This window comes from Calypte anna, chromosome W, assembly GCF_003957555.1.
Source record: "Calypte anna isolate BGI_N300 chromosome W, bCalAnn1_v1.p, whole genome shotgun sequence".
Lineage (NCBI taxonomy): Eukaryota > Metazoa > Chordata > Aves > Apodiformes > Trochilidae > Calypte > Calypte anna.
The window spans coordinates 12,174,922-12,196,868 of NC_044276.1; the positions used below are offsets into that span (position 1 = coordinate 12,174,922).

The following is a 21,947-nucleotide window of genomic DNA, read 5'->3' on the forward strand; positions in this document are numbered from 1 at the left end:
AAGCCAAATAAAATTGTTTAGAGAAAAAACTCCAAGCCTATAAAAAGCAAAAGCACACACACACACACACACACTTTTTTTTTCTCTTCTCTGGTGTCTGCAGCAGGGCTCATATTCTGAGCAGCAGGAGCGTGTGCGGGGGGGCGAGAAGCGGCTGCGGAGGCAGGAGTGGGGGTGCTCTCCGTACCAGGAGCAACTCTTGCTCTCCACAGCAATTTTCAGCCTCCAAAAAGGCATACTTATTCTCATAACTGTGTTTTTTGTCTTACTTCTCACCAATAGATAAGAAAAATTAACAACCACTAGAAGATTCAAAAATGAAATGATATTGCCACTAAAATCTGGTAAAGTTACCCTGAAACAAAATGAAGTGGTACAATTTCCTAAAACAAAACTGCAAGTATAATTACCAAGTTTTTTTATCTCTGTATGAAACACCAGTGTACCATGCACCACAATATACATCAATATTGAGAACTATATTGCAATGATGGTTCTTAAGCAGCTTTATCTTAAGGATCTTTACCTCAAGCAGCTTCTAAGAATTGGGCTGCTGTAGCACCTTTTTGGGAGTAGTCCTAATGCACTTTTAGTTTTTTCATTAGCATTGTCATATGCCGACATATAAAAAATTTTTTTTTCTTTTTTTTTTTTTCCTTTTTTTTTTTCTTTTTTTTTTCTTTTCTTATTTTTTTGACAAATCAAGATGTGATATTACCACTGAATATAAGTGATCCACAAATTTTGAATATGACTCTGCTCTCTCTGTTTAATATTTGTAAGAGAAAGGGGTTGTTTGTGCAGGATCATGAACAATTTGCAAAGCCTTATATGCCAATTCTTGTGAAAGTTGTAACACTTCAGTTTGAAACCATGCCTGCAAATCTGCACGTACAAAAGGACAAGAACCCAGTAACATTTGTGCTTGCACTCCTTATAATGCATCGGTGTTCTGTCTAGGAATCACAGTATTTTCACATAGCATTTACCATTTATGATGAAATTGCAATTGTTGAGAAGGACTTAACAGAGTATTAATGAGCATTTTTGTGTCATATGGCATCAACAATTGAGCAGTAAAAAGATGTTGCAAAAGAGATTGAGTAGATGACTCAAACCGATTTCAAATTGTACTGCGCCTGTACTGTCAGTACTGTAATGTCACCTTTGGCTTCTTTTATCATTTTCCAATCTAATGCAACCCATTGACCTCCTCATCCTGGTCCCACAATCACTGGAAAACCATTGGACTCATATTGGGAACCATTTCTCCTTCAACTATAGCATTTGAATAATTCCCTTCCATCTAGTTACTGGATACACACTACCACCCCCCTCCACTACCCTCCCCTCCCCATGGCGGATCTGGAAGAGGTAGAGCAGTGGGTGTTAAAGGGTTAAGGGAAATAGGAGCAGGAACAGGGAACAGATCAGGGGGTAAAAATGGATTAGTGCCCCATTGTTCGGGATGTTCCCCGGAGCAAAAACTAGAGTTTTTTCAGGGGTATACTCATCCTTGGTCTCCAGTTCTGTCAGCTTCTTCAGCAGTTTCCTTAGTTGCTTGTCTCCGAGTCCCAGTTCCTTCCTTGATTGTTGCTCTATAGCAGGCACTGATGATGTTGACAGGTGAAGCAGAGGATTAATTGATGGCAACTGTGGTCAAGAAGATAAATCAGGCTTCCAAGGTGGAAAGGTGGCAGAGCAGTCAGGAGCCGTGGCGGGCAGTTGCAAGGTCGGGAGTCTGCATTCCAAGATTCCTTGCCTGTGTTCTCCGGCTTCTCTCCCTCTGGGTCCTCCAACGATTCTGGTGGTGTTTTCGGTCGCTTTTGGTCTTTCTTCTCGGTCCCATTTTTGCTTTTCATCCGACCCCCAGGGTCAAATGGCACAGTTGACTGAGTTTGAATCAGTACAGTCCCTTCAGGTGCTGGTAAGGGTATTTTAGGTGTCTCAAACAACTGTTCAGAGGTCAAGTTCATATTTTGAGCATTCATCGGTACTGGCAGATCAGATGTTAAGAGAACAAATGCTGAGGCTGCTGCTGACCTCTCACTTTTCATTTCTTTTAAGGTTTCTCTAATCAATTTCCAGAGTGTCGCTAAGCGTTGTGCCTCCTTATCTCCGTTGCTACTTTTATCCCATAGGGCAATACCTATGGCTCCCCAAGTAGGTAACTCAAAAACAGTACCCATCGAGGGGATCAAGTCTCTATCCTGTGCCCATTTCAGTAATTCACTTAAGGTCCTGCCTTCGTGTAATAAATCTCTCTTAGAGAGAATATATTGGAGGAGCTTAACTACTGCCTCTTCTTGTTGTACATCAGAGTGTAGACCCCATCTCCTCCCCAGCCGCTCACCTGATCAGGGCAAGATTCTTCAATTCCGAGCTCGTTTTTTCCGTAGCCGGGCACCAGCTACATAGACTGCCGGGGCAGCAATCTCCTTTCGGCTGGCTTCTCCGCTCCTCTCTCATTCCAGCTGTCTTCATCGCTCCTGGAAGCAACAGCATGAGAGTCCCTGGTCCGGGCCATCCTTAGTCTTTGGTCCGGGCCACCCTGTTTCCCTGTTCGGGTGCCATTTGTGGGAAAACAGTCTGCGGAGGCTTAAGGATTCCATGTGCACATCAATATGATTGTATGAAATCGTTTATTAGCAACTTGCACTCACTTTATATAGAGAAGCCTTGTTTACACCATCTTATCATGCAGGTGGCTTTGTACTCCAATTACACATACCATTCTCATGGAACCTTCTTCTCACATAATTATTTTCCTCTTCTGTTGCCAATTAAGTTATCTCTTTCCCAGTAGCTCATTCTCAGAAAGCCTCTAACTAGGCCTCAATAGCCATTAACCCTATGTGGCCTAAATTGAAATAAGTCAGGATTGCTCACAACCTGGATATTTCTGAACTCTTTCCCCAACAACTTTTTCCCCAACAGATCAAGGCTCCTTTTCCACTTTCCCTCTACAAATCATTGCCTCAGATCTCCATAACAGCTACTTCAATTTTAACCCCCATGCGTCCCTTCCACATATTAACAGACAAATTCCTGACATTAGATCTTTTTAAGTCACAACGACCATATTGAAATCACCTTTTCCTGGTGATTTACAGAGGAGAGTTGTGATCTGGGGAAAGGAACACAGCTTCACAAAGGGCCGAATAGGTCTCACCAACCTCGTTGCCTTCTACCATGGAATAATTGCAGCAGTGGATGAGATAAGAGCTGCAGACATCATCTACCAAGACTCCATATGATCCCCTACAACATTCTCATTGATGAATTAGAGGTGGATGTGTTTGATGGATGGACAGTTAGATGGACAAGGAAATGGTCTGATGACATCATGCAGACAGTTATGGTCAATGGATAAGTGTCCAAGGGAAAGCAATAACAAAGGATGTCCCACACAGGGTCTTCTGTTTTCCATGTAATTTTGGGTGCTCTGTGCCTTACGTCAGTTGCCATTACTAAAAAGGAGTCTCTAGTCGCATTCCCCATTGTGATAAAACATCCCGACCCCAAAGGTTAATTGGGACCGGACAGACAAATGGTTTAACTGTCGCTGTTTGCCCTTGGGGATTTTTGATTTGAACATGAAATTGACTTTGAAAACTGGTACCCGTGCCACCTATTCCCGCCAGTGCTGACGGAGTAGGCACTAAGGACCAATTTGGTGGCCATTTAGATTTGGAAAGAACCGTAACATCTGCTCCCGTATCTATTAAACCTGTGATAGTAATTTGTTGAGAATTATAAAAAACATGACACGTAATAAGTGGTCTATCTTCGCCAATAAGATGAGACCAAAAAATTTGTGGAGCTCCCGTTGAGCCAAAGGCTCCTGTTCTCTGATTGGATGAATGAGCAACTAAATCAGCTGCACCGTATATCAACACAATTTGCGCGATGCGGCTATGTTTTGGAATATTACAAGGTGGTGTTGGGGTCCAAGCCATGACGGAAATCTCGATGGCGTCCTTATCAATGACCCCTGGCAAAACAAAAAGACCAGAAAATGTAGTAGACGATCTTCCGATAATAAGTCCTACAGTCTTTGATGGCAAAGGTCCTTTCATTGTTGTCGATATGAGGTGAACAGTGGCATCAGTTAATGTAACAGCATATTCTGTGAAGAGGTCCAAGCCTGCGCTGCCACCTGTGGCCCGAATGGTGTTTGTGTCGGCATTACCGCTGGCGTTTGTGGTTGGGGAGGGTTGTACATCTGCTGGTTCGGCATGTAATTTGATGTCGGAGTGCGGCGCCGGCCCGCGCTCTGCCTCCCGTTTCCCTGGGGAGCATTCTGCCGCTGAGGTATCACGTTCCCATCAATATCAAGCCTAGAACGGCATTGGTTATTATAGTGCCGACCTTTTCGACACCGGGTACAAATGGGAATTAATGTTTTAGCTCGACACTGCTTTTGCAAATGTCCCATTTTCCCGCAGCCGTAACAAATAGGGACGGACCCCGAGGATCTAGGTTGTGCCGAAGTAAGCTGGATATTTCTAAATGCCGTTGCCATAACTTCGTATTTATGTTCGGAAGATCCAAACCTATTACAGGCTTCCATCATTTCAACTAAAGTTGGGTTAGGATTAGGTAAAGTTTTCAGGAGTTTTTTACAATCAGGATTAGCGTTTTCAACAGCCAATTTAAGAAGGAGAATATCACGGGCTTCGGTATTATCAACTTGTTTTTCTAGGGCGTCCTGCAACTTTGAAATAAAATCCATATAAGGTTCCTTTGGCCCTTGAGAAATTGTCGTAAAGGCTTTTTCAGGCCTATTTGCAGTAGGGATTTGTAAGAAGGCTCTCTTTGCTATATGCATATTGTCTTTCAGTGCTTCCCCCGGAATATGTCGGGCCTGTTTCGCGGGGTCGCCGAACTCACCCGTACCCATGAGATGGTCAATTGTAAGGGTTTGCAGCTGCTGGTTATCTCCGGCTGCATACTCCCGCAGCAGCTTTTCTGCCGCCGTTCTCCAACGCGATTCCCATAATGATTGTTGCGCGGGATTGAGAAGGAGGGCAGCAATAGATTTTAAATCATAAGGAGTAAGTACATGCGCCTCGCAAACGTTTGCAAACAAGCCTTGAAAATAATGAGAGCTTAAGCTGTTTTCTGCTGCAGTGCGGCGAAGTTCTTTTACAATAGAGAAGTTCAGCGCGGCCCATCGTGGTTGCCCTTGCCCACCATATATTACAGGCGCAACTATCACAGATCCTCTGTCTTTTTTACGGGGTTTTGGCTTTGGAGGGATTTCAATTAAGCAGGCAATGTCCATTTCCCCCGCTTTCTGTGCTTCAACCCTAATCGCCGCCCACACACTTCGCGGATCATCATAATCATCAGGGTATAAATCGGGTTCCGATTCAGGATCGACAGGACCTGGGTCAAAGGGGTCTGGGTCCGAGTCCGAGTCTGCATTCACCATAGCGGCGGTGATTGGCAGCGGAGGGGCAGATGGAGTAGTAGGTTCTTTTCCTTTTAAAGTTTCAAAGAGTATTCGCCAAGGAGCTAAGAGTTTGGCGGTTTCGTTATTGCCCTGTGTAGCGGCATCCCATAATTTAATTCCGACCTCGTCCCAAAATGAAGGGTCATAAGTAGAGACTGAATCGATGTCGGGAAAATGCTCATGGGCCCATTTTAAAACCAGTTTTACATCATGGCCCGATATAACTTTTTTATCCTTATTAAGTAAAGTCTTTAAAGTAACATAAACGTCTCGTTCTTCTTTTGAAATGTTTGAACCCATAACAAAAGAGTAGTTTCTCCAAGCTCACCTGCCAATCGCGAGGAGGTGATGAGTGGTGCGCACCAATAACCGGCTTCTTCCCAGCCTTTCTTCTTCAAACAAAGTTCTTGGAGACCTGCGACCGGAAAATTTTCAACCCGAATCACGTCGGGGTCACCATTTGTCGCAGTGCGAGACGGAGACACGGTTTGATACAAACGAATTGTCTGTCTATTGAATCAGAAGGCTATATTTATACCAGAAGTCTCTACATCTTGTTACATGAGTTTTAACTTGATTGGCTACAAAACAGTTAACGTACAAAGCTTGTTTATCACATTCAAGCATCTCCGCGGATGTTGTAAGAGCGCCATGCTCCTTAACCAGGTCCCCTAATCCTATCGCCTTGTTTACTCCTTAACCTTTGATGTCCCAAGGCTTTGTTCCTGCGGTTACAAAGTATGCATTAAGTAGCCCTGTTCTTACTGATAGCCCAAGGCTTGTGGTGAAATTGTTTCATTAACATCTTGTTCACTGCTATCAGTGCAAGACTGTGCTGTCTCAGATGTCCCTTCTGGACTTGAAGGTACATTCTAATTAGTACTGCATGTCCCCAGTACTGATTCACATCTTCGTCAGTGACAGGGACCGTGTGATCAATTGATTCCTCAGAAAGTTTGCAGATGACACCAAGTTCAGTGGCACAGTTGATTCACTTGAGGGTAGGGATGACAACCAGAGCGACCTGGGCAGGTTTGAGTAGCAGGTCTATGCAAAGTTCATGAAATTCAACAAGGCCAAGTGCAAGGTCCTGTACCTGGGAGGAGGAAATCCCCACTGTCAGTAAAGACGTGAAGATGAATGATTGAGAGACCCCCTGCAGAGAATGACTTGGGGATCATACTGGATCAAATCTTTTATGATAGGATAACGCACCTAGCTGATCAGGGGAAGCACGTGGATGTAATATTCCTTGACGTCAGGAAGGCTTTTGGTACTGTCTCTCATAGCATCCTCCTCGATAAAATGTCCATCACACCACTGGACAACCGTGCTATGTAATGAGTGAGCAACTGGCTCACAGGTGGAGCACAAAGAGTGACAGTGAATGGGCTCACATCAGGCTGGTGACCCGTCACTAGTGGGGTCCTTCAGGGCTCCATTCTTGGCCCAGTCCTCTTCAACATCTTCATCAATGACTTGGGTAAAGGACTGGAAGGAATCTGAAGCAAGTTTGTGGATGAGAGACCTCAGCAGAGAGATGGGCAATCAGCAGGCACAGGAAGGACAAGTGCTGAACCACAAGTTCAGCAAGTGCTGAATTCTGCACCTGGGATGGGGCAACCCTGGTGGCAATTACAGACTGGGGAACGAGTGGCTGGAGAGCAGAGAGGGACCTGGGGGTCCTGGTTGATGGTAAACTGGACATGTGCCAGCAGTGTATTCTGGCAGCCAGGAGGGACAACCGTGTCCTGGGGTGCATCAAGCACAGTGTCACCAGCCAGCCCAGGGAGGTGACTGTCCTGCTCTACTCTGCACTGGTATAGTATAGAAAAGGCATCAAGGTGTTGGAGAGTGTCCAAAGGAGAGCAACAAGGATGGTGAAGGGTCTGGAAGGGATGACTTATGAGGAGCAGCTGAGGTCGCTTGGATTGTTCATTTGGGAGGAAAGGAGACTGAGGGGAGACTCCATTGCAGTCTATGGATCCTCACGAGAGGAAGACATGGGGCTGGTTCTGATTTCTTTACTCCTGTGATCAATGACTTTAGGAAGTGATAGTATGCTGAATCAGGGGAGGTTTAGGTTAGATATCAGGGAAAGGTTTTTCCCCAAAGGGCAGTTGAGTGATGGAACAACTTCATTGCTTCCAAAAAATGACCACTCCCCCAGAGAAGTGGCAACAGCACCAATCCTGCCTGAGTTCAAAAAGTGTTTGAATGATGCTCTCAGGCTCATGGTGTGATCCTGGGGGTACCCTACGCAGGTCAGGAGTTGGACTTGATCATCCTGATGGGTCCTTTCCAACTCAGCATATTCTATGATTCTATGATAAGTCATTTGGTATCAGCAAGAAATGGAGCCAGGTCCTTCCTGGGTGTGCTTAATGGGAGGGTGAGAACCAAGGGGCACCATACGAAAAAAAGGGAGGAAAAACTCAAAAACTTGCTCCTCATCAAGACACTTAAACACAGAGAGCTTGTGTCATCTCCATTCCTGCAGCTTTTAAAGACACAAATTAATAAACGCCTGAGCAACCTTCCCTTAATCCAAAGCCGTACCTGATTAGACCTGATTAGGTTGTCCTATGGATTTCCTGATGATCAGCCCTCTTACCATCTTCGTGGCCTCTTCTGTACTTGTTCTAACACCTCCATGTCCTTTTTGTGCTTGGGGTTAAAGAACTGGACCCAGCACTGCAGTGGGGTCTCACTAGAGTGGAGCAGAAGAGCAGAAACTCCTCCCCTAACTCCTGGGGTTCTGGGGTAAGCAGGCCTGGTTTAATCCCACGTCACTTGTAGTGGTGATGGTGGGGTGATCATTGCTATCTTGGGTTCCTCCTGCCTTGTCCTTCAGACATGGCAGCTGCCTCAACCACCAAGGTCTACCAGGACTAATTTTGTCCTAAGGGACTGGACTTTCTTTCTCCTTATTGGGTAGGTCAGGATGTGTCAGAATTTTATTTATTACTCATTTTCATACTCTACTTACCACAGGAAGGGTCGTGACCAACAAGTTAAGGATGGGATCTGCCTTCCCATTGCCTGGGGTTCAGATAGTGGCCTCACTGCTTCATAAAGCTAATAAAAAAAAGCCACTTTTACACAGCCTTTGCCTCCCTGCAATGATGACCTCCAGTGATCTGTTCTAACAAGGCCATGGGGAGGCTCTGTAAGCAATGGCCCTCAGTGGGGCCAATCAATGCTGTAAGGGACTTTCAGGTTCCATTCTTACTTCTGGAGCAGTTTGTTCATTCATCTCCCAGCACCTGAGGATCATGGACTCAGCACCAAACACACCCTGGGGCTCATTGAAATACAGAGAGCACTAAAGGGCCATGGCTCTCCATGGGATATTCTTCACATCATCAAGATTTGTACAGCTAATTGGAGAGGTTATCACACTATAGTAAGGGATGAACATTTCATACTGTGATACTCTCTTTATTTTCTTCCACTGAAAGGTCTACATCCCTAGAAGCATCCAATGTCCAACAGCAGCTCCATCAGCCAGTTCCTCCTCCTGGCATTTGAAGACAGGCGGGAACTGCAGCTCTTGCACTTCTGGCTCTTCCTGGGCATCTACCTGGCTGCCCTCCTGGGCAACGGCCTCATCATCACCACCATCGCCTGTGACCACCACCTCCACACCCCCATGTACTTCTTCCTCCTCAACCTCTCCCTCCTCGACCTGGGATCCATCTCCACCACTCTACCCAAAGCCATGGCCAATTCACTCTGGGACAAAATGGACATCTCCTACAAAGGATGTGCTGCACAGCTCTTGTTCTTTGTCTTCTTCATTTCAGCAGAATTCTCTCTTCTGACCATCATGTCCTACGACCGCTACGTGGCCATCTGCAAACCCCTGCACTACGGAAGCCTCCTGGGCAGCAGAGCTTGTGTCCACATGGCAGCAGCTGCCTGGGGCACCGGCTTTCTCACTGCTCTGCTGCACACAGCCAATACATTTTCCCTGCCCCTCTGCCAGGGCAATGCCCTGGACCAGTTCTTCTATGAAGTCCCCCAGATCCTCAAGCTCTCCTGCTCAAACTCTTCCCTCAGGGAACTTGGTCTTATTGTGGTCAGTGTGTTTTTAGGATCTGGCTGTTTTGTTTCCAGCATGGTGTCCTTTGTGGAGATCTTCAGGGCTGTTCTGAGGATCCCCTCCGAGCAGGGAAGGCACAAAGCCTTTTCCACGTGCCTCCCTCACATGGCCGTGGTCCCTCTGTTTGTCAGCACAGCCATCTTTGCCTATCTGAACCCCCCCTCCATCTCCTCCCCATTCCTGGACTGGTGGTGTCATTTCTGTACTTGGTTGTTCCTCCAGCAGTGAACCCCCTCATCTACAGCATGAGGAACCAGGAGCTCAAGGGTACATTTCCAAAACTGATCACTGGATATTTTTCAAAGGATTAAAATTGACTTCTTGTACACTTGTTGTTTAATGTAACTCATTACAGACCCAGCGACTCTTCAGGAATATTTATTGGTTTGGATTAATGGGTTCATTGGTTTGGGTTTTTTCTCTCTTTTCCCTTTCAAATTATTGCCCAGAGAGGAATGTCATTATTTGTTCCCTTTCACATTATGTGTCTCTCAAGACTTTTTTCTTTCCTCAGAGTGTGTCAATGAGGCGCTCTTCTCTCTGTGTGTGTTTTACCATAATAAAGAACCTTCCAGGAACTTGTTTGCTTGAGACTCTTCCTTTGAGACCATCTCTGGAGCTGCAGGGCAGTGCCTGTGTGCAGAGGTGGAGGGGAAAGTGTAGTGGAACAAAGCAACCAGCTGCCTCTGATTACCAAGAAGTGGGTGTGAGCCAGTATCAAATCCACCTGTGCCCAGTTAGGGCAGGCCCCCTATTGAGCATGTGCAAGACCAGAGGGCCAATAAAAGGTAAAACTCACGCCCACAGACTAGCTCACTCTTGGGTTAGACGAGAGAGACTGGTAGCTCTCCGAGCACTGTATTACCTTCATTGCGCCACTAGCGTTCATTGCCCTCAGGGTGAGGCTCTCTGTGGAGTCTCAAACCCGGGGCCTTCGGCATTGCAGTACTGGGTCTTAACCAGCTGCGCCACGAGAGCCTCACCTTAGAGGCGATGAGCGCTAGTGGCGCAATGAAGGTAATACAGTGCTCAGAGAGCTACCAGTCTCTCTCGTCTAAACCAAGAGTGAGCTAGTCTGTGGGCGTGAGTTTTACCTTTTATTGGCCCTCTGGTCTTGCACATGCTCAATAGGGGGCCTGCCCTAACTGGGCACAGGTGGATTTGATACTGGCTCACACCCACTTCTTGGTAATCAGAGGCAGCTGGTTGCTTTGTTCCACTACAGGAAAGAGTCCTGGCACAAGGGCACTGCCCGGGAGCACCAGCACTTGATCTTTTCCAAGCTGTCCACTTTCCACCTCCACAGTCTCCTTCTGCACCCTTGGCTAAGGCCTGAGTGCTCTGGCAGCTTGGTCACAGCCCTGCAGTGTGACAGTCCTGTGCCCGCAGGCAGGGACAGGGCATGGGCACTGTTGTGACAGAGCTGGCCTCCAGAACAGCCCTTCCATCATCACAGGGGATCTCCTCAGCTCAGCTCTTCTTCCGCACTTGCTCTCAAGAAGCTGCCCAAGGAGTCGACACTGCAGAGATTCTTGCTGTGCTGCTTTCTTTGTGGGCTCCCTGTGATGCCATCCTGGTCCCGGGGGGCGGGGGGGGGGGGGATGGAGACTTAGTGATGGTTCCTTTGTCCCTTCTTTGGTGTCCAGAGCCCTCGGGGATGGTGAATGTTGTGCAATAAAGACAGCCCATGGCACTGGAATCAGGAAGGGCCCCTCTGAGCACCCTCCATGGGCACCCAAGAGCTTGTGTGGGAGGTGGTCAGTGGCAGTGAGCACCATCAGCTGGGTCTGCCTCCCAGCTTGACCAGCACAGCCCATGAACAGTCAGGTGTATAAGGAAAAGTATGTCCAGCAATCTAGGGAGGTTTTCTTACCCCTCTACTCTGCCTTGGTGAGACCACACCTGGAATACTGGGTCCAGTTGTTGAAGAGAGACAGGGATCTACTGGAGAGAGTACCAGGGAGAGCACAGATTATTAAGGGAGTTGAGCATCTCTCATATGAAGAATAACTGAGAGAGTTGGAGCTGTTTAGCTTTGAGAAAAGAAAGCTAAAGAGGGAATCCAATAAATGTCTTTAAATATCTGAGGGGTGGGTGTCAAAAGGAAGTGGCCAATCTCTTTTCAGTGGAATAATAGGTTTATCTACAAAACAGGAAGTTCCACCTCAACATGGGGAGAAATTTCTTGACTGTAAGGTTGCGGGAGTACTGGAAAAGGCTGCCCAGAGAGGTTGTAGAGTCTCCTTTTCTGGAGACTTTCAACACATCCCTGGGTGTGTTCCTGTGTGGCCTGCCCTAAGTGATCTTGCTTTGGCAGAGGAGTTGGACTGGATGATCTCTAGAGGTCCCTTCCAACCCCTAACATTCTATGATTCTATGACCTCAGTCCCTGGGGCAGTGATGGCATCCAGCCTGCTCCATTCAGGGGAAGGACAAAGAGGGGATTGCTGAAGCAGAGTGGGCAGGGGACAGAAAGGCATGGGGTGCACCTGACCTTTAGCAAGCCCTTTGACATGCTCTTCTGTAGCAGACGGAACCTTCTTTGGGGGACGGCACTTCGAAGTCAAGCAGGCATTCTTGTTGGGGTGCACAAACAGTGCTCCGATCTTCTTGCCTTTTGACTTGGCTAGCCTTGTTCAATTCTTGTACTCCAGACTCAGCTAACCTCCTCTGGCTGCTCAAGAGTGATCTGGGCATGTACTCTGAGGCTCACCTTTTATTGGTTGCCCAATCCTGCTCATGCGTAGTTGGGGTAGGCCTTAATTGGGCACAGGTGGGCTTGGCACAAGCTCATGCCCCCCCCCCTTGTAATTAGCCACACCTGATTGCCTCATTTACCTACACTCTACCATTGTCCCGTTGTAGCCAGACTGGTGATGTCTGGATTGAAGAGGTGGGTGATGTGGTGGGTGGGAAGTTCACAAGATGATGAGGGTCACAGTGCCATCAGTGATCCAAAGTCCTCCTGGCAAGCAGTGAGGGTGCCTCAGTGTCCAGCACTTGGGCCAACACTGTTGCCTGTCTTTATACATGGGCATGATCACTTCCCTACTCCTGCTGGCCATGTTGTTCCTGATAGAAGCCAGGATGTTGGTGCCTTCTTGACCACCTGGGCACACAGCTGTCTGATACTCAGCTGTCTGTCCACCAGCTCTGACTGAGGCTGATGCTGTGGATGGGATTAAGAAGTGAGTTCCATGGAGACAGGGGCAGGGTTGGCTTCGGTTGAGGGGGATCATCGAATCATGGAATGGGTTGGGTTGGAACTAGATCATCTTTTACCCTTCCAAGCCAACCCATTCCATGATTCCATGATTCTATGACACAGTCCTAGTCAGTTCCAGGCCTGGGCATCTCCACAGCCACCACCAGGGCTTTGTGATGCAGGATCTGGTGCCTGGACACCATTGTCATGGGGGTCTCTGCAGTGACTGTGGGGGTATAAAAGGGCTGTGGAGACGTGGGGTGCCCATATCTGGAAGAGCACCTCCCTCAGGAGTCAGCAGCTGCCCTGGGTGACCATGGAATGTCTGTGGTAGAAAGGGCCCAAGATGTCCATGGAGAAGGAGGTGGAAGCCTGCTCCCAGCCCTCCACAAGACACCAAGGTCAGTGAATGAAGGAAGGGCCAGAACAGAAGTTCCCCTGCAGGCTGTGGGGAGAGGGCAGCTGTCCCCTGCAGCCCATGGAGGAGCACGGAGGGGCAGATGTGGATCTGTAGCCCTGAAGCACCCTGCACCAGGGTGATGTCAGTTATAAACTTAAACACGTAAAATTTTACAAAAAGTCATATTTGAGCAACGTGAACATGTCTCGGGAAAGGGGCAGGAACGTGAGATGTCTTTTGTCTCTCTGTGTTTATATTTCTAGTGAGTTCCATGGGGACAGGGTCAGGGTTGGCTTCAGTAGAGTGGGAGTCTTCCCTACCGATGCATGCAGGGGGTTGGAACAGGATAATCTTTAATCCTTCAAACCCAACCGATTCCATGATTCTATAACTCTGTGACATGGTCCCAGACAGTTTCAGGCCTGGGCTCTCGACAGCACCACCAGGGCTTTGTGATGGGGTAGGTGAAGTTTCTCAGCTTTTCCCTTTACAGCTGAGACCCAGGCCTGATGAGGACCCATGACAGAATCTTCATATTCTCGTGCTGTTTTAATCACATCACCCACATTTGGTTCCATTTCTCCAGGAACCCAAACATTACTGATAGTGGATGGTTAAATGGGGAGGGTGCAGCATGCACAAACCTTTGCCTCATAGGCTTAGGGCATGGCATGTGATAAGGATCTACAGTCTCATCATCGGTATAGATCACATCTCGTACAGCCAATTCTTTCAGATATCTGATAGCTTATCCCAGTGTGTGTGCTTTGACTTGCAGGCAGTGTATTTCCACTTTACAGGGATATTTCCTATGTGTATGAAATGTGTATCCTATGTGTATCTTCTAGATGTGTTTAAAAGCACTGTAGCATGTACACCACTGTTGAAGACCATATCACAACTACTGTTTGTAAGCAGCTCTTATCAAGAATGAACCACAGAGCAACACTAATCCCAGATAAAAAGCCACAAATCACACCTTGGATACCCACACATCTGGGTATCCTCCTTATGAAGTCAAAATTCAAACTATTCATGTAAATGAGTTTAAATTTCAAATGGGCTCGAGCTAATTAGGTTAAGCGCCACGTTCGGCGCCAAAAAATCTGTCACAGTTTAACGCTAGCCCGTCAATTAAACCGAATGACAGATGATCTCTATTAATCCCCCTCTCCCCTCAGATAAAGAAAAGTGAGAGAATAAGGGAGAGATACTTATGGGTCTGAAACTAAACTACACAGCTTTAGTGAAACAGTAATGATAAAAAGGAAAAAATACTAAATATATAAAAATACATAGAAAAATAATACCATGTTCCCCCCTTCTAACCCCCAATAACTCTCACGTCGCAACCAAGGCTTCAGGGCAGCCCTGGGAAAGTCCAGGCTGGACTCCTGGGGTCAGCAGGCCTTGTTTGATCCCAGATCATTTGTAGTGGTGATGGTGGGGTGATCATTGCCATCTTCAGTTCCTCCCCCCCAGGTCCTTCAGTTTAAAGCTTTTTTAAAGATTTTTAAAGAAGGAGCTGCAGGCATGGACAGTGTAGGGCAGCCTGCAGGAGAGGTGTCCAAGGGCTCTGGAGGGCTTAAAGGCCCAACAGGACCAAGGGCTTTGTCACCTCAGACATGGCAGCTCCCTCTACCACCATGGTCTACCAGGAGTAATATTGTCCTGAGCCTTTGGACTTTCTTTCCCCTTCTTGGGGAGGTCAGGATGTGTCAGAAGTTTTTTTATCGCTCATTTTAATACTCCACTGACCCCCGAAAGAGTCCTGACTCACAAGTGAGGGATGGGCTTTGCCTTCGCATTGACTATAGTTCAGAGTTTGTCCTCAATGCTTCATTAATAAATAAAAAATGAAAAATCCTTGGCTTCAGAGCCACCTTTACAGATCTTTTGCCTCCCAGCAATTACGGCCTCCAGTGATCTACTCTAACAAGGCCATGGGGAGGCTCTGGAAGCAATGGCCCTCAGTGGGGCCAATCAATGCTGTAAGGGACTTTCAGGTTCCATTCTTACTTCTGGAGCAGTTTGTTCATTCATCTCTCAGCACCTGAGGATCATGGACTCAGCACCAAACACACCCTGGGGTTCATTGAAATACAGAGAGCACTAAAGGGCCATGGCTCTCCATGGGATATTCTTCACATCTTCAAGACTTTTACAGATAATTAGAGAGGTTTTCCCAGTGTAGTTAAGGAGGAATATATACTGTGATTAATGAAAACTGTTTCTGGTACTTTTGGGGTTTTTGGTTTTTGTTTTTTTTTTTTTAAACATATTTTAACAGATCATCTTACGATTTTCAGTTCAGAGAAGAGGTGATAGAAGATCCCTGTGGTCTGACACTGTGTGGACAACTTTATTTCTCACCTTCCCAGCCCCACCATTCCTTTCCTGTCCCACCTGGGACTTCCATCCCTGGTCCTTGCATCAGACTTCTCCTCTCCTCTCTGCAGCTGGAAGTTACAGCTCCACTGCACCACCTCCCACCTGCACTCCTTTGAGAACTGACTGCACACGGGCACAGAAGGAGTTTACCTTTGTGCAAGCCAAGAAAAGTCAAACAGAGAAAGTGAAGAAGAATCTGAGGAGAAATGGTTTAGAGAGACAGATGGGAAAAGAGAGCTGTGATCATCATGACAGAGGTGGCTAAAGAGACAATCAGGCTGCTGAAAGACAGGCGAGCTTTGAACAACCGTCTGCTCAAGGCAGCACCCAGGGGAGAGGCAACTGAATGAACAAAGAGTTGGAGAAGGGGACAATTGGAGAGGAATGGGAATGGCCTTTGTCTGGGCAGTCTGTGTCTGGAAAGGTGACTTTACAGTTGGTCACTGTCAGAAATGTCGGTCGACATTTCACAAAGTTTATGTTGAGGCTCTGCACTTGGTTTTCTCCTCACCTCTTCTTGAGGTAGTTGGGAGATGTTGTACATTTTTCCTACAGTTTTTATTGCTCATCGTCATGCCCCACAGCCCCCAGAAGAATCCTGACCCACAAGTGAGGGATGGGCTCTGATTTCCCATTGCCTGGGTTCAGAGTGTGTCCTGACGGATCCATTTCGTAAATAAATAAATAAATACATAAACAAATAACTAAATAAATAAATATCTGTGGCTTCAGAGACACCTTTACAGAACCTTTTCCTCACTGCAATCATGGCTTCAAGTGACCTTCTCTAACAAGTCTCTGGGGAGGCTTTGTCAGTAATGGGACCCAAAGGGGGCAATCAATACTTCAAGATAATTTGGGTTTTTGTTTTGCCTTTAACTTCTAAAGGCAAAACTTCTTTAACTTTCTTGGTCTCCTGTAAATGCCTGAGGATCATGGACACAGTCCCACTGGCACCATGGGGACCACTATAGTACGGACCAGCAATGTGTCACCCTGTGGTGTTTTTAGTGTTCAAGAGTCGCACTGTGGACAGCTTCAAGGTTACTGAAAGATGAGCTATGGACAAAAGATAAGGGAGCTGGCAGTAGAAAAGAAGAATAACAGGATAATGATGTAGCCAGCAGAAGTTCTGTGAGAACAGGATTTGTGGCCAAGATATAGCCACCTGCAAGATATCGTTATATAAACAGGGGCTCTATATAAAGCGAGTGTGAATTGTTAATAAAGGACTTTACTTTAACCATATTGGTGACTAGGTGTTGTCCTTAAGCCTCCGCGGATTTTCTACAGAGGAAGAAAACAAAGGGCATATAATAAGAATTGTTGAAATGTTCTATTTTACTGGTTTTCAGTTTAGAAATGTATATTCAATCAATATTGGTGCAGAGTGTCTCTGAAAGAGGCCTGGACAGTGAGGAAAAGCCTTTGAGATCCTGCACTCCCTGGAGACCATTGTTCCTCACCACCAATAACACAACATTGCCCTCATTGGCTCCCTGGGAAGGGTCTGGGATAATTTGCCTCCATCACCTTGTCACCACCCCCTTGTCAGTTCCCCCACTTCTACCCTCCATCCAGCAGCTGCTGCTTGTTTAGGTCACTCCTGTCCCCACGCTGCCACTTCATCCCCACCCACCCACCCTGCATGGCACCAGCATCATCGGGGGCTCTGGGGGGAGCCCCAAGCGCTGGCAGCGATTGTCCTGTCACACAATGAGGGGAGGGGGGCAGCGGCAGCGAGCCCGTTCCTGCCCTGCCTGCAGGACACCTTCCCTTAGGGGCAGGAGGAGCAATGCATGACAAGTGTCCCTTTCCAAAAGCCCACAGCAACCTCTCTTTCCTACAGCAGCTGCTTTCTGCACTGCCATCAATAACGCCCTGCAGGCTGCACTTTGCATTTCCCCCTAAGAAAGGGAATGGTTGTTCTTGTCATCACCCAGCACAGACAGAATGTCCTGGCTTCGGAAGAAAACTCAACACAAAAAGGGGGAACACCCACTCCCACTGGCTCACGGGTGCCGGCCGTGCCCTCCGTGCCTCCCACTGGCCCTGGCCTTGCCTCGCTGGGTTTTCCCGGGGGCTCTACAAGTGAAGAGGGGAAAGGGGGAGGTAGGTGTGTTCTGGTTTGGGCCACGATAAATATGATTTTTATGTCTTGTACTTTTGCTTTCAGCTATATCTCTTTTGTAAGTAGTTGCACTTGCTGAAATTAACAGAAAGTTTCTTAGTCAGTGTCTGATTCTAGGACTGATAACACTCGATGTTAATAGTTACAGCTGGAGACTGGTTTGCAGAACCAAGGACACTGCTCAGCTCTGAGGAACATTTTACCTTGCAGAAGGACTAAAGAGGTCACACCTGCAGCCCTCCTTTGAGGAGGACCAGACAAGATAGATGCCAGAATTGACCAAGCAGAGTATTCCATTACATACACAACATAGTCTAAATTTGAGGGATCACAAAGGTCAAACCGCTTCCTGCCTTTCCTGCTTCCCTTTCTTCACCTATTCCCCGTTTGTTTCGGCATCCTGGGAGGATTCCATCCATTCCTCTGTTTGTGGTCCTGATCAATGCCAGCCTGAATCTGTGTGTTCCTGCCTCCAGCTTCCGACTGCTGCTTACTCCAGGAGTCCAGCCTGGACTTTCCCAGGGCTGCCCTGCAGCCTCGGTGGTGACGTGAGAGGGGAAAGGGATGAGGAACGTGGTATCAATTTTCCTGTATATTTGTACATATTTAGTAATTTTTCCTGTTTATCATTATTGTTTCATTAAAGCTCTTTAGTTTAATTTCCAACCCATAAGTCTCTCTCTTCTTTCTTTATCAGGGAGAAAAGGGGGTATAATAGAGACCATCTGTCATTCGGTTTAATTGCCAGGCCAGCCTTAAACCCTGACATTGATAAAGATTTAAAGGACTGAGGGTCACATTATCACTTAGAAGAGCAATTCTTTCTCTAGGAAAGAAACATAACAGGCCTAGCAAAATCAGAGAAACAAATAGCGGTAAGAGGAATGTCCTGGGGCATTCCTAAATCCCTAGCCCAGAGCAAGACTGAGTAAAGGGATGGGATCAGAAGCATCCATCCCAGACTCTGAGGCACACACTCTTCTCAGCCCTCATAACCCTTAAGACTTTCCATGAGTTTTTAACCAACCCAGCAAAACTCCAGACTTTACTATGGGGAAGTTTCCACAAAGGTGGTATGGGCAGTCCTTTTGGAATGATCATGAGGAATACAAGTCTGGTCTGTCACATCCCTTCACACCCAAACAGTTCTATGACTTTCTGATGGAAATTCTCTTGGTAGTCCAAAACTTTCACAAAGGTCACCTTAAAGGTTCAGACTGGAGGGAAAGAACAAGAAGTCTAACCTTGGGGGTACCCTTTTATTAGAGGTTTACCCAGAGGGGTTCTGGAAGAGCCCAGGATTTTGTTTTCAAGACAAAGGCAGTGAGAGCAGAGAGATACCAGAGAAGATCTGGAAATGTTGGGGTGAGAGTTAGGTGAGAAAGCAGGAAGGGTGACAACAGCCTGAAGGGAAGGAGCTGCAGGCATGGACAGTGTAGGACAGCCTGCAGGAGAGGTGGCATCTATCTTCTTCCAGCTTCCAGTCCCTGCTCTGTTCCAGCCACCTTAGCCAGGTACTTTGCAAGTATAGTCAAGGTGGCTTCCTCCACCCTGGAGGGACAACCCAGCATTGAAAGCTGGCCCTCAAAAACGGGGAGTAGTCTCCACCAGGTTCTTAACTGTTCCCGAGGTGTCACCCCCCCTGCTCAGTTCTGGACAGGCCAGGTCCTCCACCCTAGACAGGGCTATTCACTTTAAAATTGCTCTTTTGAGATAATTGCAAATCACTGAGGTCAGACTCTCACATGTACCACAAGGGAATCTAACACTGGGTGAGAATACATAATTTTTGTTTGGCTAACTCAATCAGTAAAGCATGGCATTTTGGGGGTCTTGAATTCATGCCCCACATTAATTGCTGTTATGTGAATTGTTGCATAAATTAGCCGTGTTCTGTGAGTGTTTTCCGGGATAATGTTGTGGTGATGAAACCAGAACTGAGTTCATTTACTGGCATCCAGTAACTTCCTCAAAGTTAACATCTGCAACCGGCAACTTGTGGACCATGGACAAGAACTGCTGCAGTCATTTTTTGCTTTAAGAGTCTGCTACAATAGATGAACATCAGCAATCATGTTCATGCAGCATGCTCAAGGCAGCACCCAGGGGAGAGGCATCTGAATGAACAAAGAGCTGGAGAAGGGGACAATTGGAGAGGAATGGGAATGGCCTTTGTCTGGGCAGTCTGTGTCTGGAAAGGTGACTTTAGAAACGGTCATTGTATCACCACCAACAGGGAGAAGTTGATGTTGAGGCTCTGCACTTGGTTTGCTCCTTGCCCTTTCTTGGTGTAGTTGGGAGGTACTGCGCATTTTTCTTACAATTTTAATTGCTCATTGTCATGCCCCACAGGCCCCAGGAGAATCTTCACCCACAAGTGAGGGATGGAATCTGATTTCCCATTTCCTGGGTTTGAGAGTTTGGCCTGACTGTTCCATAATATAAATAAATAAATACCTGTGTCTTCAAAGTCACCTTTACAGAATTTTTCCCTCCCTGCAATCATGGTCACCAGTGACCCTCACTAACAAGTTGCTGGGGAGGCTTTGTCAGTAATGGGACCCAATGGGGCCAATCAATACTTCAAGATAATTTAGGTTTTTTATTTTGGCTTTAACTTCTTAAGAGTCTTTTTTTTTTCAGTGTCCTGAGGATCATGGACTCAGTCACTCTGGCACCTTCGGGCCCATTACAGCACTGAGCAGCCATGTGTCACCCTGTGGTGGTTTTACTGTTCAAGACATGCACATTATATTGGAGAAGTTCCAGATTGCAGGAAGAGTAAAAAGAGCATCTAATAAAAAAAACTGAAAAGCTCTATTTTGCTTGTTTTCAGTTTCAGAATCTTATATTCAACTGGTATTGGTTCAGAGTGCCTCCACAAGAGACATCGACAGTGAAGAAAAGCCTTTGAATTCCAACACTCCATGAAGAATGTTGTTCCTCACCTCCCCAAACACAACATTGCTCTCATTGGTTCCCTGGGAAGGGTCTGGGATAATTTGCATCCGACACCTCTTCACCATCACCTTGTCACCACCACCTTGTCAGTTCCCCCACTTCTACCCTCCATCCAGCAGCTGCTGCTCGTTCAGGTCACTCCTGTCCCCACGCTGCCACTTCATCCCCACCCACCCACCCTGCATGGCACCAACATCATTGGGGTCTCTGCGGAGTGCCCCAAGCGCTGGCAGTGATTGTCCTGTCACACAATGAGGGGATGGGGGCAGCGGCAGCGAGCCCGTTCCTGCCCTGCCTGCAGGACACCTTCCCTTAGGGGCAGGAGGAGCAATGCATGACAAGTGTCCCTTTCCAAAAGCCCGCAGCAGCCTCTCTTTCCTACAGCAGCTGCTTTCTGCACTGCCATCAATAACGCCCTGCAGGCTGCACTTTGCATTTCCCCCTAAGAAAGGGAATGGTTGTTCTTGTCATCACCCATCACAGACAGAATGTCCTCGCTTTGGAAGAAAACTCAACACATAAAGGAGGGACAACCACTCCCACTGACTCACGGGTGCCCGCCGTGCCCTCCGTGCCTCCCACTGGCCCTGGCCTTGCCTCGCTGGGTTTTCCCGGGGGCTCTACAAGTGTAGAGGGGAAAGGGGAGGTGGGGGCCAGGGAATCCAAATGAAAATAGTCTCCAGCTGAGGCCAATAAAGGGTCATGTTCATGCCATCAGGCAGTACTCTGGGGGTCACAGAAGGGGTGGTGATTTGCAGTACAGTGCCACATGTAGGTGCTGAACGACTGTCAGTTTTTGGTATATTTGTATATATTTAGAAATTTTTCTTTTTAATCATTACTGTTTTTTTAAAGCTGTGTAGTTTAATTTCCAACCCATAAGTCTCTCTTCCTTGACCAGACTTGTATTTCTCATGATCACTCCAAAAGGACTGCCCATACCACCTTTGTGGAAACTTCCCCATGGTACAGTGTGGAGTTTTGCTGGGATTGGTAAATACTTAAGTGTGATGTGGGCTGAGAAGAATTTGTTCCTCAGAGTCTGGGATGGATGCTTCTGATCCCATCCCTCTACTCAGTCTTGTTCTGAGCTGGGGATTTAGGAATGCCTCAGGACATTCCTCTTAACGCTGTTTGCTTATCTTATTTTTTTAGGCCTGTTTTGTTTCTTTCCTAGAGAAAGAATTGCTCCTCTAAGTGATAATGTGACCCTCAGTCCTTTCACTCTGTACCAGTCAGTGGTGTCAGAGGATCTGTCGAGAATTTTCTGGGACCGTATGGTTTCAGTGCCTCTCC

At 47.0% G+C, this 21,947-nt stretch overlaps 1 protein-coding gene across 1 annotated transcript in view; it reads left to right on the plus strand.

The window, feature by feature from the left end:
* The first annotated feature begins 8,942 nt into the window (after nt 1–8,942).
* LOC115600097 (olfactory receptor 14J1-like) overlaps nt 8,943–21,947 on the plus strand; it is a 48,449-nt gene continuing 35,444 nt past the window's right edge. Inside the window, exon 1 of the mRNA XM_030468326.1 lies at nt 8,943–9,424. Within this exon, the coding sequence (XP_030324186.1) occupies nt 8,943–9,424 (482 nt within the window). The remainder of the gene's footprint in view (nt 9,425–21,947) is intronic.